Source organism: Lepidochelys kempii, chromosome 3 (assembly GCF_965140285.1).
Source record: "Lepidochelys kempii isolate rLepKem1 chromosome 3, rLepKem1.hap1, whole genome shotgun sequence".
Taxonomy (NCBI): domain Eukaryota; kingdom Metazoa; phylum Chordata; order Testudines; family Cheloniidae; genus Lepidochelys; species Lepidochelys kempii.
Window position 1 is genome coordinate 60,435,735 of NC_136382.1, and position 11,864 is coordinate 60,447,598.

Here is an 11,864-nt window from a genome sequence, read left to right on the forward strand (position 1 = left end):
AACCAAATAAATGAATAATTATATATAATATATATAAATAATTACCTTCAAGTGTTTCTCCTTGCCCAGGGAGGGCGTCCCCTGCTCCAGACGCATACAAGGCAGTCACGGACAGTGCGTATCTGGTGCCCTGTTCTAAATCTCTCAGCACAGTAGTGGTAGTATCACCCCTTATGGTTACCTCCTTGGCTTCACCTCCAGCCACTGGAGTATATGTTATACGGTACCGCTGGACTTTGCCAGGTGCTGCACTCCAAGATAACTTCATTGTGGATGTTGTAGTATCAGAAACTCTCAAATTTCTTGGACTCCCTCGGGCTAAACATTTTAAAAGACATTGAAAGCATATCATGAATCAAGCCTTCTTTCTTTCTTTCTTTCTTTCTTTTAAAGATCATTATAAGAGAGAGTAGCATACATGCTTAAGTGATTTCCTGGATCACTTCCAGACTGCTCAGCAAATTCCAGGATTCAGCCCAGAGCATTGCTCTAAGACCTAAAAGGAATTGTTTAAATACAACTTCACAAGAAGTTATTCCCTAACTTAAATTAGTGCTTTTGGATATTTTAAAATGGTTTTGAAATGACCATGATAATAATACTTAATTTTGATAAAACTCTATTGAACATCCATGATACAGTGAAGCTTTTAGTACCATCACGATAACATACTCCCTTCCTTGTCTCCCGTGGGCACACATGTCCATTGGGATGTAGCCTGAGGACTCTAAGTTCTCACTTCCTACTACAAAAACTCAGGGCTCACTCATAGAATTTGCTGAGCACTCCTGAACTGATCCAGCATGTCAATGGACAGCAGTATGAATGGGGCACCAAAAAAACCCTGCTTATTCCATGGGGTGGGGAAAGCCACCTCCCCACCCCATCCCCAAAACCAGTAAGGAAGAAACCCATGTCCTCTACACAGGAATAACTTCCATAGTATGGAATATCACCCTCCATTTCTAATTTCTCATGTGCTAAATACTTCCTTCTCTACCATCTTCGAACAGTTTATAAAACACTGGGCCTCTGGAATGTGTTTATCCTTGGGCTGGATCAGATAGCTATGCAAACATTTTATATAGCTGAGATTATCTGGAGTTCTTTGGAAAACTTTGCACCTGAATTCTTTTAGAAGGAGCAAACATGAGGCAAGTGCAGACCAAGTCCTGGAAAAGATAAAAGGGAAGGCAAGGGAAAACAGGAAGATCCCAAATGGTAAACAAGGACTTCAACTAGAACAACAACTTAATTTTTTTTGGGGGGGGGGGTTGGGGAGGTAGGTTCCTGAGGGAGACTCCTAGAAAGGACAAGCCTGTCCCACAAGGCTGAACACACTATAGAACATTTATGTGTTGCAGTTGGGAGGAAATGGACAGATTTGAAAGAACAGGGAAGCGGGATTAATAAATGCAACATTATACTTTGGAGAGACCTCAAGAAAAAGAAGGCTTTGCCCTAAGTCCCTACGACTATGCAGCAATCAAACACCTGTGGCTGGCCCAGATCAGCTGACCCGGACTAGCGAGGCTCAAGCTACAGGGCTGTAAAACCCCTCTGTAAATGTTTGGGCTCAGGCTGGAGCTCAAATTCTGGGAACCCAGGAGGGGGCAGCAATTTTTAGCCCTGTAGCTCGAGACCAGAGAGCGCAACTCAGTTGACCCAGGCCAGCCGTGGGTCTCTTATTCCAGTGTAGATGTACCCAAAAGGCCCTATTGCCTATTCATTAGAATTACATTGAGGCACTGGAGAGTTTGGATTTTCCTTTTGTTTCCTTACACCAAGATTAAACAATAGCAGGAGATACATTTTCAGATTGGTTTATCCACTCTTGTTTCTCTAGCTATACCTTCTCTCAATAGCCTTATTTATTTTTCTTATTATTTCTCAACTTTCTCTCCTTGGACTAACCATTTTATTTCTTTGTAATGATCAGGGGAAAAAACAAATTTGGAACACTTTTCCAAACATTCAACCCGTATAGCAAATACTTTATTTATTTTGATGGTGGAGCACCGGAGGTGTGGGGAAGCATTGATTTCTCCAGGAGTCTTTGCCAATTTTAGCACCAAGCAGATAGTCAAGCCATCCAAGTATGCCCCTAGTTAAATTTTCACCTCATTTCAGAAGTTGATATGATTTATGTAATAGTTCAGCTACATCCTACTATTTTCATCTTAAATTCATGGGCAACATGACCTAATTTTAAGTGCACTTCTAGTCTTAGAGCCAAAATATATTTTCATTTGTCTCCAAAACTGTTGTGCTCTTATTCTTATTTTCTTTACCTGTGTAGGATTTGTCCAAATATCCACAAATTTTCAATTTTCTATTTTAAATAAAATACAGTGAACAGATGCCTGATGTCAATCTTTATAGATTTTTGGAATATTTTTATACCATGAATTATGCAATTTTGTTGACAGACCAAAAGGTTCTGGCCAAAGTGTCCTGCCCTAGTTTGAGACTTAATTGTGTGAAAAGTTCATTTTGTTACTCTAGATAACTGTCGATATGCCACTTATAGAAATACAATATGTGTGTTCCCTGAAGTTTGGTACTACCACACTTTCTTATCAATATTTCCATGTTACCACATGGGGCCTCCACTGTTATGCAACTGATACCTACATTTACATGCTATTTTTACCTTGCATCTCATAATAATTGCCTTGCTGTGAGTTTCTCTGACTAAAATTTAGTCTGCAAGACTAGTTTAATGTATTTCAGTACAAAGCTTTGGTACGCACATTTCCTGATTGAACTCCGAAAGGATTTTCCAATCTGGCTGACTCGTCTAGGAAGCTGAACATTAATTTCAATCTCATAGATTTCATGTCACAATATAGTATTATTATTTTTGGTTTGGTTTTCTCTTATTTGAGAAACTGAGATAAATAAAAGGGTACTAGAGCTGAGTAATGAGATTTATTACATTACACACATTTACTCTTTTCCTATTGTCCCTGCACTGGCAAAACAGTGATCTTAAAATCTGGGCTCAATGCTTTTCTATAAAACCACCCCTGGGATAAGGCCAGTTTATCAATTTGAAATTCTTAAATTCTAAACCGCAACCAGTTTCTTTTTCATATTCTTCTTATCCTTATTCATTTACATGGCAGTAGTGCACATCGGCATGACTCATATTTTCACTTCTGCAGAAACTTCAGGAACATGGTGCAATTTAAAGCACCTAAAATGTAACCAAATAAATGAATAATTATATATAATATATATAAATAATTACCTTCAAGTGTTTCTCCTTGCCCAGGGAGGGCATCCCCTGCTCCAGACGCATACAAGGCAGTCACGGACAGTGCGTATCTGGTGCCCTGTTCTAAATCTCTCAGCACTGTAGTGGTCGTATCACCCCTTATGGTTACCTCCTTGGCTTCACCTCCGGCCACTGGAGCATACGTTATACGGTATTGCTGGACTTTGCCAGGTGCTGCACTCCAAGATAACTTCATTGTGGATGTTGTAGCATCAGAAACTCTCAAATTTCTTGGACTTCCTCGGGCTTCACATGTTAAAAGACATTGAAAGTGTTTTTGAAATTACCACGATATAATACTTAATTTTGATAAATCATTATTGAACATTCATGATATAGTAAAGCTTTTGGTACCATCATGATAACATGCTCTCTTCCCCATCTCCCTTGGGCACACATGTCTGTTAGGACGTAGTCTGTGGACTCTAAATTCTCACTTTCTACTACAGTAATTCAGGGGTCAATCCTGAAATTTGCTGAGCACTCTTGAACTAATCCAGCAAATCACTTAAGCTTGTCAATGGGCTCCAGTATGAATGGGGCACAAAAAAACCCCATTCATTTATTACATTAGTGAGATTTATTACATTATGTCACATTTACTCCTTTCCTTTTGTTCCTGCACTGGCAAAACAGTGATCTTAAAATCTGGATTGGGTGCTTTTATATAAAACCACCCCGAGAGAAGTCCCATTTATCAATTTGAAATTCTTATATTCTCAATCACAACCAGTTTCTTTTTCATATTCTTCTTATCCTTATTCATTTATATTGCTGTAGTGCACAAAGGCCTGACTCAGAATGGGGCCCTTCATTGCTAGGAAATATACAAACACAACGGTAATCTAAACTCCTTAGCCCTCTTTTACTTCTGAGATTAAACTTTGATCTTCTGGTGACTATGTAGTTTATATTTTGGTTTCTGCTGTTTTCCATACTCCTCTTAGTATTTGGAACTTTATCTCACAGTATGTCTTAGAAGTGCCTTGTTTCAGGGCCCTATTTTCATCTGCCTTAAGAGCCCTTCATAATGCTCTCACAGTGTAAAAGGGACTAAGTGTAAATGAGAAGCAAGCCCTTAACATATTCAAGGGTGAGATTAATAATTCCCTTTTAGTTTATTTTATGGATGTGAGCTACATTCATTTGCTGTTATTTTACCTCCTATGGGCATCAAGATACACCCCTGACCAGCACAGACCATAGCCACGTTTCCTTTCATAGCCTAGTGGCAAAGTTGTCCCACACATTGACAATTATTGGATGATAATGAAAATGTTCAGACAGCAAGTAGCAACATCTATGTCTGGGAAGTTCTCCACAGCAAGGCGGAGAGACATCATCCTACCATCCGTATAAGGAAACCTCTGGCTCCTGCTTATTCCTGCCAGCGTTCTGTTAGCATTCATTTCCAGGCTCTAGCTCTTCTTAGTCACAAACAGCCTTGTTCCATTCTCTCTGTGCAGAGGCTATATGTTGCTCATTTTATGTGACTCTTAATGTCTTACATTTAGAGCAAACATCATTTCCAACCAGAGTTTCAATACAGGTTAAAGCTCTGCCCACATTTTCAATTAGACAAGACTTTTTAACACCAAGATAATAAAAATGATCTGTCGCCAAACTATTCCCGAATTCACAGCTGGCTGCATCCTGTAAGGCAAAAACCTATACTGAGGTTGCTTTGGAGGCGCACAGCCCTAGCTGTGCGAGTCACTGAGGCTGACTTAGTCCAAAGCTTCCAGGAGCCCACAGGATATATTGCCAATGCAACACACTTTTCCAGGAGGCATAGTGGGATGCCCATGTCCAGTGAACATTCCCCACCTCTACCTGTCCGCTCTGGTGGATGCTAGCCTTAGATAGTCCTTGTGCTGTGAGTAGAGGGATGGCAACTGTGCTTGATTTACAAGGATGGTCACAAAGGGAAGAAGGGAGGTTTTTTTACTCAGAGTTTTACTTCAGTAGAAACTTCAGGAACATGGTGCAATTTAAAGCACCTAAAATGTAACCAAATAAATGAATAATTATACATAATATATATAAATAATTACCTTCAAGTGTTTCTCCTTGCCCAGGGAGGGCATCCCCTGCTCCAGACGCATACAAGGCAGTCACGGACAGTGCGTATCTGGTGCCCTGTTCTAAATCTCTCAGCACTGTAGTGGTCGTATCACCCCTTATGGTTACCTCCTTGGTTTCACCTCCGGCCACTGGAGTATATGTTAGAAGGTATCGCTGGACTTTGCCAGGTGCTGCACCCCAAGATAACTTCATTGTGGATGTAGTAGCATCAGAAACTCTCAAATTTCTTGGAGTCCCTAGGACTATACATGTTAAAAGACATTGAAAGCATATCATGAAACAAGCCTGATTTCTTTATTTATTTTCAGATCATTATAAGAGAGATAGCATACATGCTTAAGTGATTTGCTGGATCACTTCCAGACTGCTCAGCAAATTCCAGGATTCAGCCCAGAGAGTTGAACTAAGACTTGAAGGAGATTTTTTAAATATAACTTCACAAGAAGTTATTCCCTGAGGCAAATTAGTGCTTTTTGATATTTTTAAGTGTTTTTGAAATGACCATGATATAATAAACATCCATGATATAGTCCAACTTTTCGTACCATGATAACATTTTTTCCCATTTCCCATGGACACAGATGTCCATTAGGCCGGGTGTAGCCTGTGGACTCACAGTTCTCACTTTCTACTACAAATATTCAGGATCCAATACTGGAATTTGCTGAGCACTCTGGAACTGATCCAGGAAATCACTTGAGCATGTGCTTAATTTTAAGCATGTAAATAGGCCCCTACAAAATCAAATCTAAGACTATTAGTAACAGAAAACAAAACAAAAACAAACAAAAAACAGAAAGAAAAAACAGAGAGACAAGGAAGAACTATTTAACTCCATAAGTCACCATGTGCATCTTTTTTTAGTATCTATATTATATGGCACAGAAACTACATTAAAATAACTTTCAGGTTGATGCACAAAATTTATAAAAGCAATGAAAATGTGAGGTAACAGTGCAAAATTATTTTTGTGGTAACCATTTGTGCATAGGCACAGGAGCACATATGGTTCACTATGAAAAAGTCCAACAACCCTTTGAGACACTTTAAGTACCACTCAAAAATACTGACTTGCACAATACAAGGTAAGCATAAAGATGGACTGATTTTGTTCACCTGTAGTTATTGTTATTTATAATTTGTATTAATTAGAGGTTCCAGTAAGAATCAGGGCATCATTGAGCAAGGTGACATACCATCAGAGAGTAAAAAATAATCTGTGCCCTGGAGAATTTATAATCACTTGTATTAGGGCACTAAAATTTACAAAGGAACCACCTTGATTATGTAGCATCATCATCTGATGTTGTGGAACTCTATTAGTAGATCATATGTGCTACTATGTCTAGGCACAAGGGGCTCAGCTAGAGATATTGGTAGCTTAGCTCATCAGTTCTTTGCTTCTCATTAAGAATAAACTGCAAATTGTGCCAGAAATTAAAGTTTTACATTGAAATTGAGCTTTTGGAGCTTCAGTTGACAGACAGTCTACAGCTGAAAAAATCCAAAACACTGACAATATAGAGGCCTACAGTAACAATTAACCAGTCATAAACCAGTTTCCATTCAGCAATCAAAATTTGATCTTTATTTTTGTAACGTTTTAACGTTGCATAAACATTAAGAGCCCAATCCAACAGTTCTTGAATTCAATGTAAAGACTATCACTGATTTTAATGGATGCTGGATTAATCCCTAAATAAGCAACTTGCTGACAGTAGATAAAAGATGTGTCACCTATAAGGATATTACATGAACAATTTTTAGGTTTATACATACTTCGTTTGAGTTTAAACCTTTCAAGTTGAAACATTTTTGTAACAGACAATTCAGAAGTCTTATTTTCTTTGCCTGACACATACGTGGGCATTTTGCCCAAGGCACATCAACATGTTTAGGAGTTACAGATTCAAAAATGTATACAAAAGGCAAAATCCAAAGATTCTTGATTAGAATTTGGGATGTTGTTATATTAAATTGTTTCTCAATTAAACTTGCGTGATTCTAAAACACCCCATTCATCCTGCTGTAACAAGAAAAAAGAGAAAGGAACATCCAAGTTACACATACTGAAAATAAAAAAGATATCGACGTGCACAACCTTCTTCTCAAGCCACACTACAAGCCTGTTATTTATTACATACCTTCTTCAGTTTTTGCATATCCATTCAATGAATTTCCAGGCCCAGACAGATACTCAGGAATAACATAAACTTCATATCTTGTATCAGGAGTCAAGTTCAGTAACGTAGTTGATCTTTCATTTGCTGGGACAGTTACTTGTTTCCTCTCTCTTCCAGTCACTGGCCTGTATGCAACCCTATACCTTAGAACATTTCCTGGAGCTGGCGTCCAGCCAACCTTAAAGCTATCAGTAGTTTCATCTGTTATCATTAAGTTTCGAGGAGCCCCTATAACTGCAAACAAACACAAATATAATTTGCAAACATTTGCCTTCAATCAGAGAACCAACTTCATTAGTTCATCCCACTTACCAAGACCAGGGCCTACATTTTCAAAAAGTGACTAGTTATTTTTCTAGGCTTCTAATTTTGGATGGCCAATTTGAGACACCTTACAAGGACTTGGTGTTTCAGAGAACTAGTACACAGCACTTTCTGAAAATCAGGCCCCTTTAATGTGTATCTTCCTCTGACTGCCACAAGGCGACAGGAAAACAGGGGATGGATCGCTCAGTAAATTGCCCTGTTCTGTTCATTCCCTCCGAAGCATCTGGCACTGTCCACAGTCGAAAGACAGGATACTGGCATAGATGGACCATTGGTCTGATGCAAAAAGTATGGCCATTCTTACGGTCTTATCAAGTCAGGCAGCAAAAATTATGAGTTGCTTTTGAAAATTTAGAACCAGAGCTACAACTTAAACTGCATCAATGTTTGCTGATTTATGTAACCACTCAAGGATCTGCCAAAGTAGCTGTTGAACAGAAGTAGCCTTCTAATAAAGGTAGAGTAGAGCTGTACTCAGTACATTTAGGTATACTCTGGGACATTTTTTTAAAACAATAGGTTGCCTAATAAAGGTTTTTTTTCTGCACACATTTCACTGATTGTGGGTATTTACTTCTGTGCCATCCCCATTCACTGATGAGTGTCAGATGCACTTAACTACACATATGCACACACCAGATTTTGAAAAGCCATCTAATGTAGTAATCAGGAAAAATATTGAAAATATTGGAGCTCTTATAAGCTAAATTCTCAGCATTTATATGAATTTTTCATTTATTGACGATTTAAAATGTTTATGAATTAGGCTGCTCCCCTCAAGACAGAAAATCACTCGTTATCCTGGAAGATAAGAAAAACTAAGGCCTGCTTTTTAACTTAGCCTGCTCCTGACGAAAATTATGGCTTCCGCTGAGACCATTCAGCTGGTTTGGCTAGATGAAACAGGGCAGAATTTAATCCTTTGCCACATACTTTGGGCCAAATTATATCATATGTTGCCCAGCAGTCAATGGGAGTTTATTCACATGCATTTGAGGACAACATTTGCTCTTGAGTGTTCACTAACCATATGAAGGTAAACTTCCTCAACAAATTTGAACATCATTACACCAGAAATATTGTTCTTTGTTATTCAATTAAAGATCTGTTTGAAAGTTGAACAAAAAACATTTCCTTTAAAAAAAAAACTTATTTTTTCAATTGACCATAAATACAGTATAGGATTTAAAACTCTGTAGCAGCCTAAAGCCCAAATCAACTATCAAGAAACCAGCTGTGCAACCCAAGCTGCTAGCAACTCAGCATGCAGAACTATTTGCATTTACATGGCATTAGTGGCTTCTCAAAAATGGCAGGATTTTATCAGATCAAAATGATGAATATTTTAAAATGCACTATCAGTCACAATATGGAGTGTATTTCTGACATGTCTGAAATTTTTGTTAAAGCTGCTGTTTCCCCAGTTCTTCACATTTCAGCCCTACATTTCTATGATTTATGAACTGTGGATAGTATCAGCCAAGCAGCCATTTGAAGCAGATGATTTCCTAAGGGAGAGTTACATGTGGCTAAAACATTATGATCTGTGCAGGTACAGTGAGATTATGTATACAAACACATAAAGGATGAAAGTGCAGATCCTCAACTCCCATTCATCTCAAATTAAGTTAGGTGTCTAAATACATTTGAGGATGTGGGCCAAAATCGTCCGAATTGGACTGTTCCCTCAATCCAAGCCATTTTATAAATAAACACATATTTTAATCAATACTAAGGAAAATACATCAACAGACTATTAATGCTATTTCCTTTGTTCGTGTAGTTCACCCTAGAATCTTCTGGAATACGAGGTCGAAGATTATAGGGTGAACTAGAAATAATGGAAAGTAATGAGTACAGCTTAATAGCCTAGCTAGATTAAATTGAATTGAATAACTAACTATAGGGGTAAAAAAAATTAATTAACTGTAATGTTACTCCTTAAAATAGGCGAAATCTTGCAGACGGTTCTCACAGAAAACTCCCATGATAGTCTAATATGGTGTCAGGCCCATTAAGTCCTGCTATTAAGAAGTTCCCATCTGGAGAATAGATTTGTTTATTCTAGCCATATAACCTTTTTTCTATAAACCCAAGTTAAAAGACCTAGATGCAGCAAACCACTTAAGTATATGCTTAACTTTAAGCATGTGAGTAGTCCCAATGAATTTGCTGGATCGGACTGTTAGTCGCTAAGGTGCCGCAAGTACTCCTTTTCTTTTTGCGGATACAGACTAACACGGCTGCTACTCCGAAACTTAACTAGTGTGTGTTCACGTTATACTTTTTTTGTTATTTAATTTATTCATACCACCATACTCTCTATTGGAAAAGCAGCCTCTGAACGTCAGAGAAAACACAGTATCCAGCAAACTTAAGGGAAATAAAACACAATCTTAAATCTAATACTTGTTCTGTATTGGAATTTTACACCTTTAGTCAAGGCACTGGGAAACAATAATGCTCATTCTCATCCCACATACCAGTGCCATCTCTCAGCATTAGGTTGGTATTCCACATACACAAGTTCTCTCAATAAAGCAGATTGTTACTTAAATACATAACATGTTTCTGGCTGAGCATAATAGGAAGAGTACCTTCTAAAGTCGTTTCTTCCCCATCCAAGGAAGGACCATCACCATCTTCATACTCTGCAATCACACTCACTGCATAAGGAGTTTCAGGAAGTAAATGGGTGAGAACTGAGCTAGTACTTGAAGCCGGCACTGAAACAAGGAATTCTTCTCCACCAGCAGCTACTTTATATTTAATAAGATAGGACAAAACCTCAGGTCCAGCTGGAGACCAATTCACTTTGAAACTGTTGGACTTTACCTCAGAAAAGGCCAAATTACGGGCAGGTAAATAACCTGTTTTTTAAAAAAAGCCACATGTTACAATAAAATACTTAAAAACGCCTTCAAAATCACTCAAAAACATTTCCTGCAGTCAGCTGATTTCTTTGATTCAATAAATATTTTCTGATATGCATCTATGCTTGTTTGTCATTCTCACTCATGAATACATAAAATTCTATGATGATCTCTGAGTTGTCTTAAACAATATGACAATCAGTAGAAACACCAACTTGATGTTTTCCACCTCAGGTGTCCTAGGTTCAATTAAAAAGTTGACATTTGTTACTGCCAGCCCTGAAAACTTAAGGTGAAATCTGAGAATCAAGCTGGGTTCTTTCTTTCTCTCTCGTGTTCCCTCAGGGACAACAGTGCATCCTCACTTTATCGGCGCACTATCACACAAATGAAATTAACAGAATTTCAACACTCTTACAAGAATGGATCCTGAAAGGGGAGTAAATGAAATGACCTGAGGCACAAACATAAACCTGAAGTCCTCAGCTAGTTTTGGTTGGCTTAGCTAGCCTACCAGTGGGGCTGTTAGGGGTTTGAGCCCTCCAACGTAAAAGTTTCGTGATCTCAAAGGTATTCTGAAACAAAGGCTTATTTTTAAAGAGTCTGGGGTTTTCATATGCTGGGCTTATCCACCTTCAGTGTCCCTTTGAAATACAAAAATTGTAAGGCACAGGATGTAGCAGCGGATGAAAAATTCCTTCAGGTTTTTGAATGCTGTGAGCCAGGTTAATGTCATGAAGGATTTCTCACTCTTACCCTGAAATTTGTGAAGCTGGTGACTTTCTAAACTCTTTTAAATATAACCACAGAAGAATTTACAGTGACAATGGCAAGTAATTTTTTACTCCTGAGGACATATTTTAAACTCTGTGACTCCTGTGTAAAAGCAAAGTAACTCCACTGAAGTCATTCTAGATTTACATCATTGTAAATCTGGCCCTCCAACTTTAATGTCATCTTAAACATCTGCGGGGGGGGGTCGTATTTCCCAGTTAATTTTCTTCTTTTCATAAAATAATTGTTTTTTTCCCAGTGTTTTTAATTAAGTTTAAAATAATCGGTCAAATCCTAAATTACTTTAAATCAGCATTGTTCCATGGAAGCCAATGGTGTAAT

The 11,864-nt window shown here is 38.1% G+C and overlaps 1 protein-coding gene across 1 annotated transcript in view; it reads right to left on the reverse strand.

Annotated features, from left to right (window-relative positions):
• The window catches only part of COL12A1 (collagen type XII alpha 1 chain), a 130,396-nt gene that overhangs the window by 96,705 nt on the left and 21,827 nt on the right, over window positions 1-11,864 (reverse strand). The window contains 5 exon segments of the mRNA XM_073336466.2: window positions 46-318; window positions 3,254-3,526; window positions 5,335-5,607; window positions 7,510-7,782; window positions 10,473-10,745. Coding sequence (XP_073192567.2) covers window positions 46-318; window positions 3,254-3,526; window positions 5,335-5,607; window positions 7,510-7,782; window positions 10,473-10,745 — 1,365 coding nt within the window.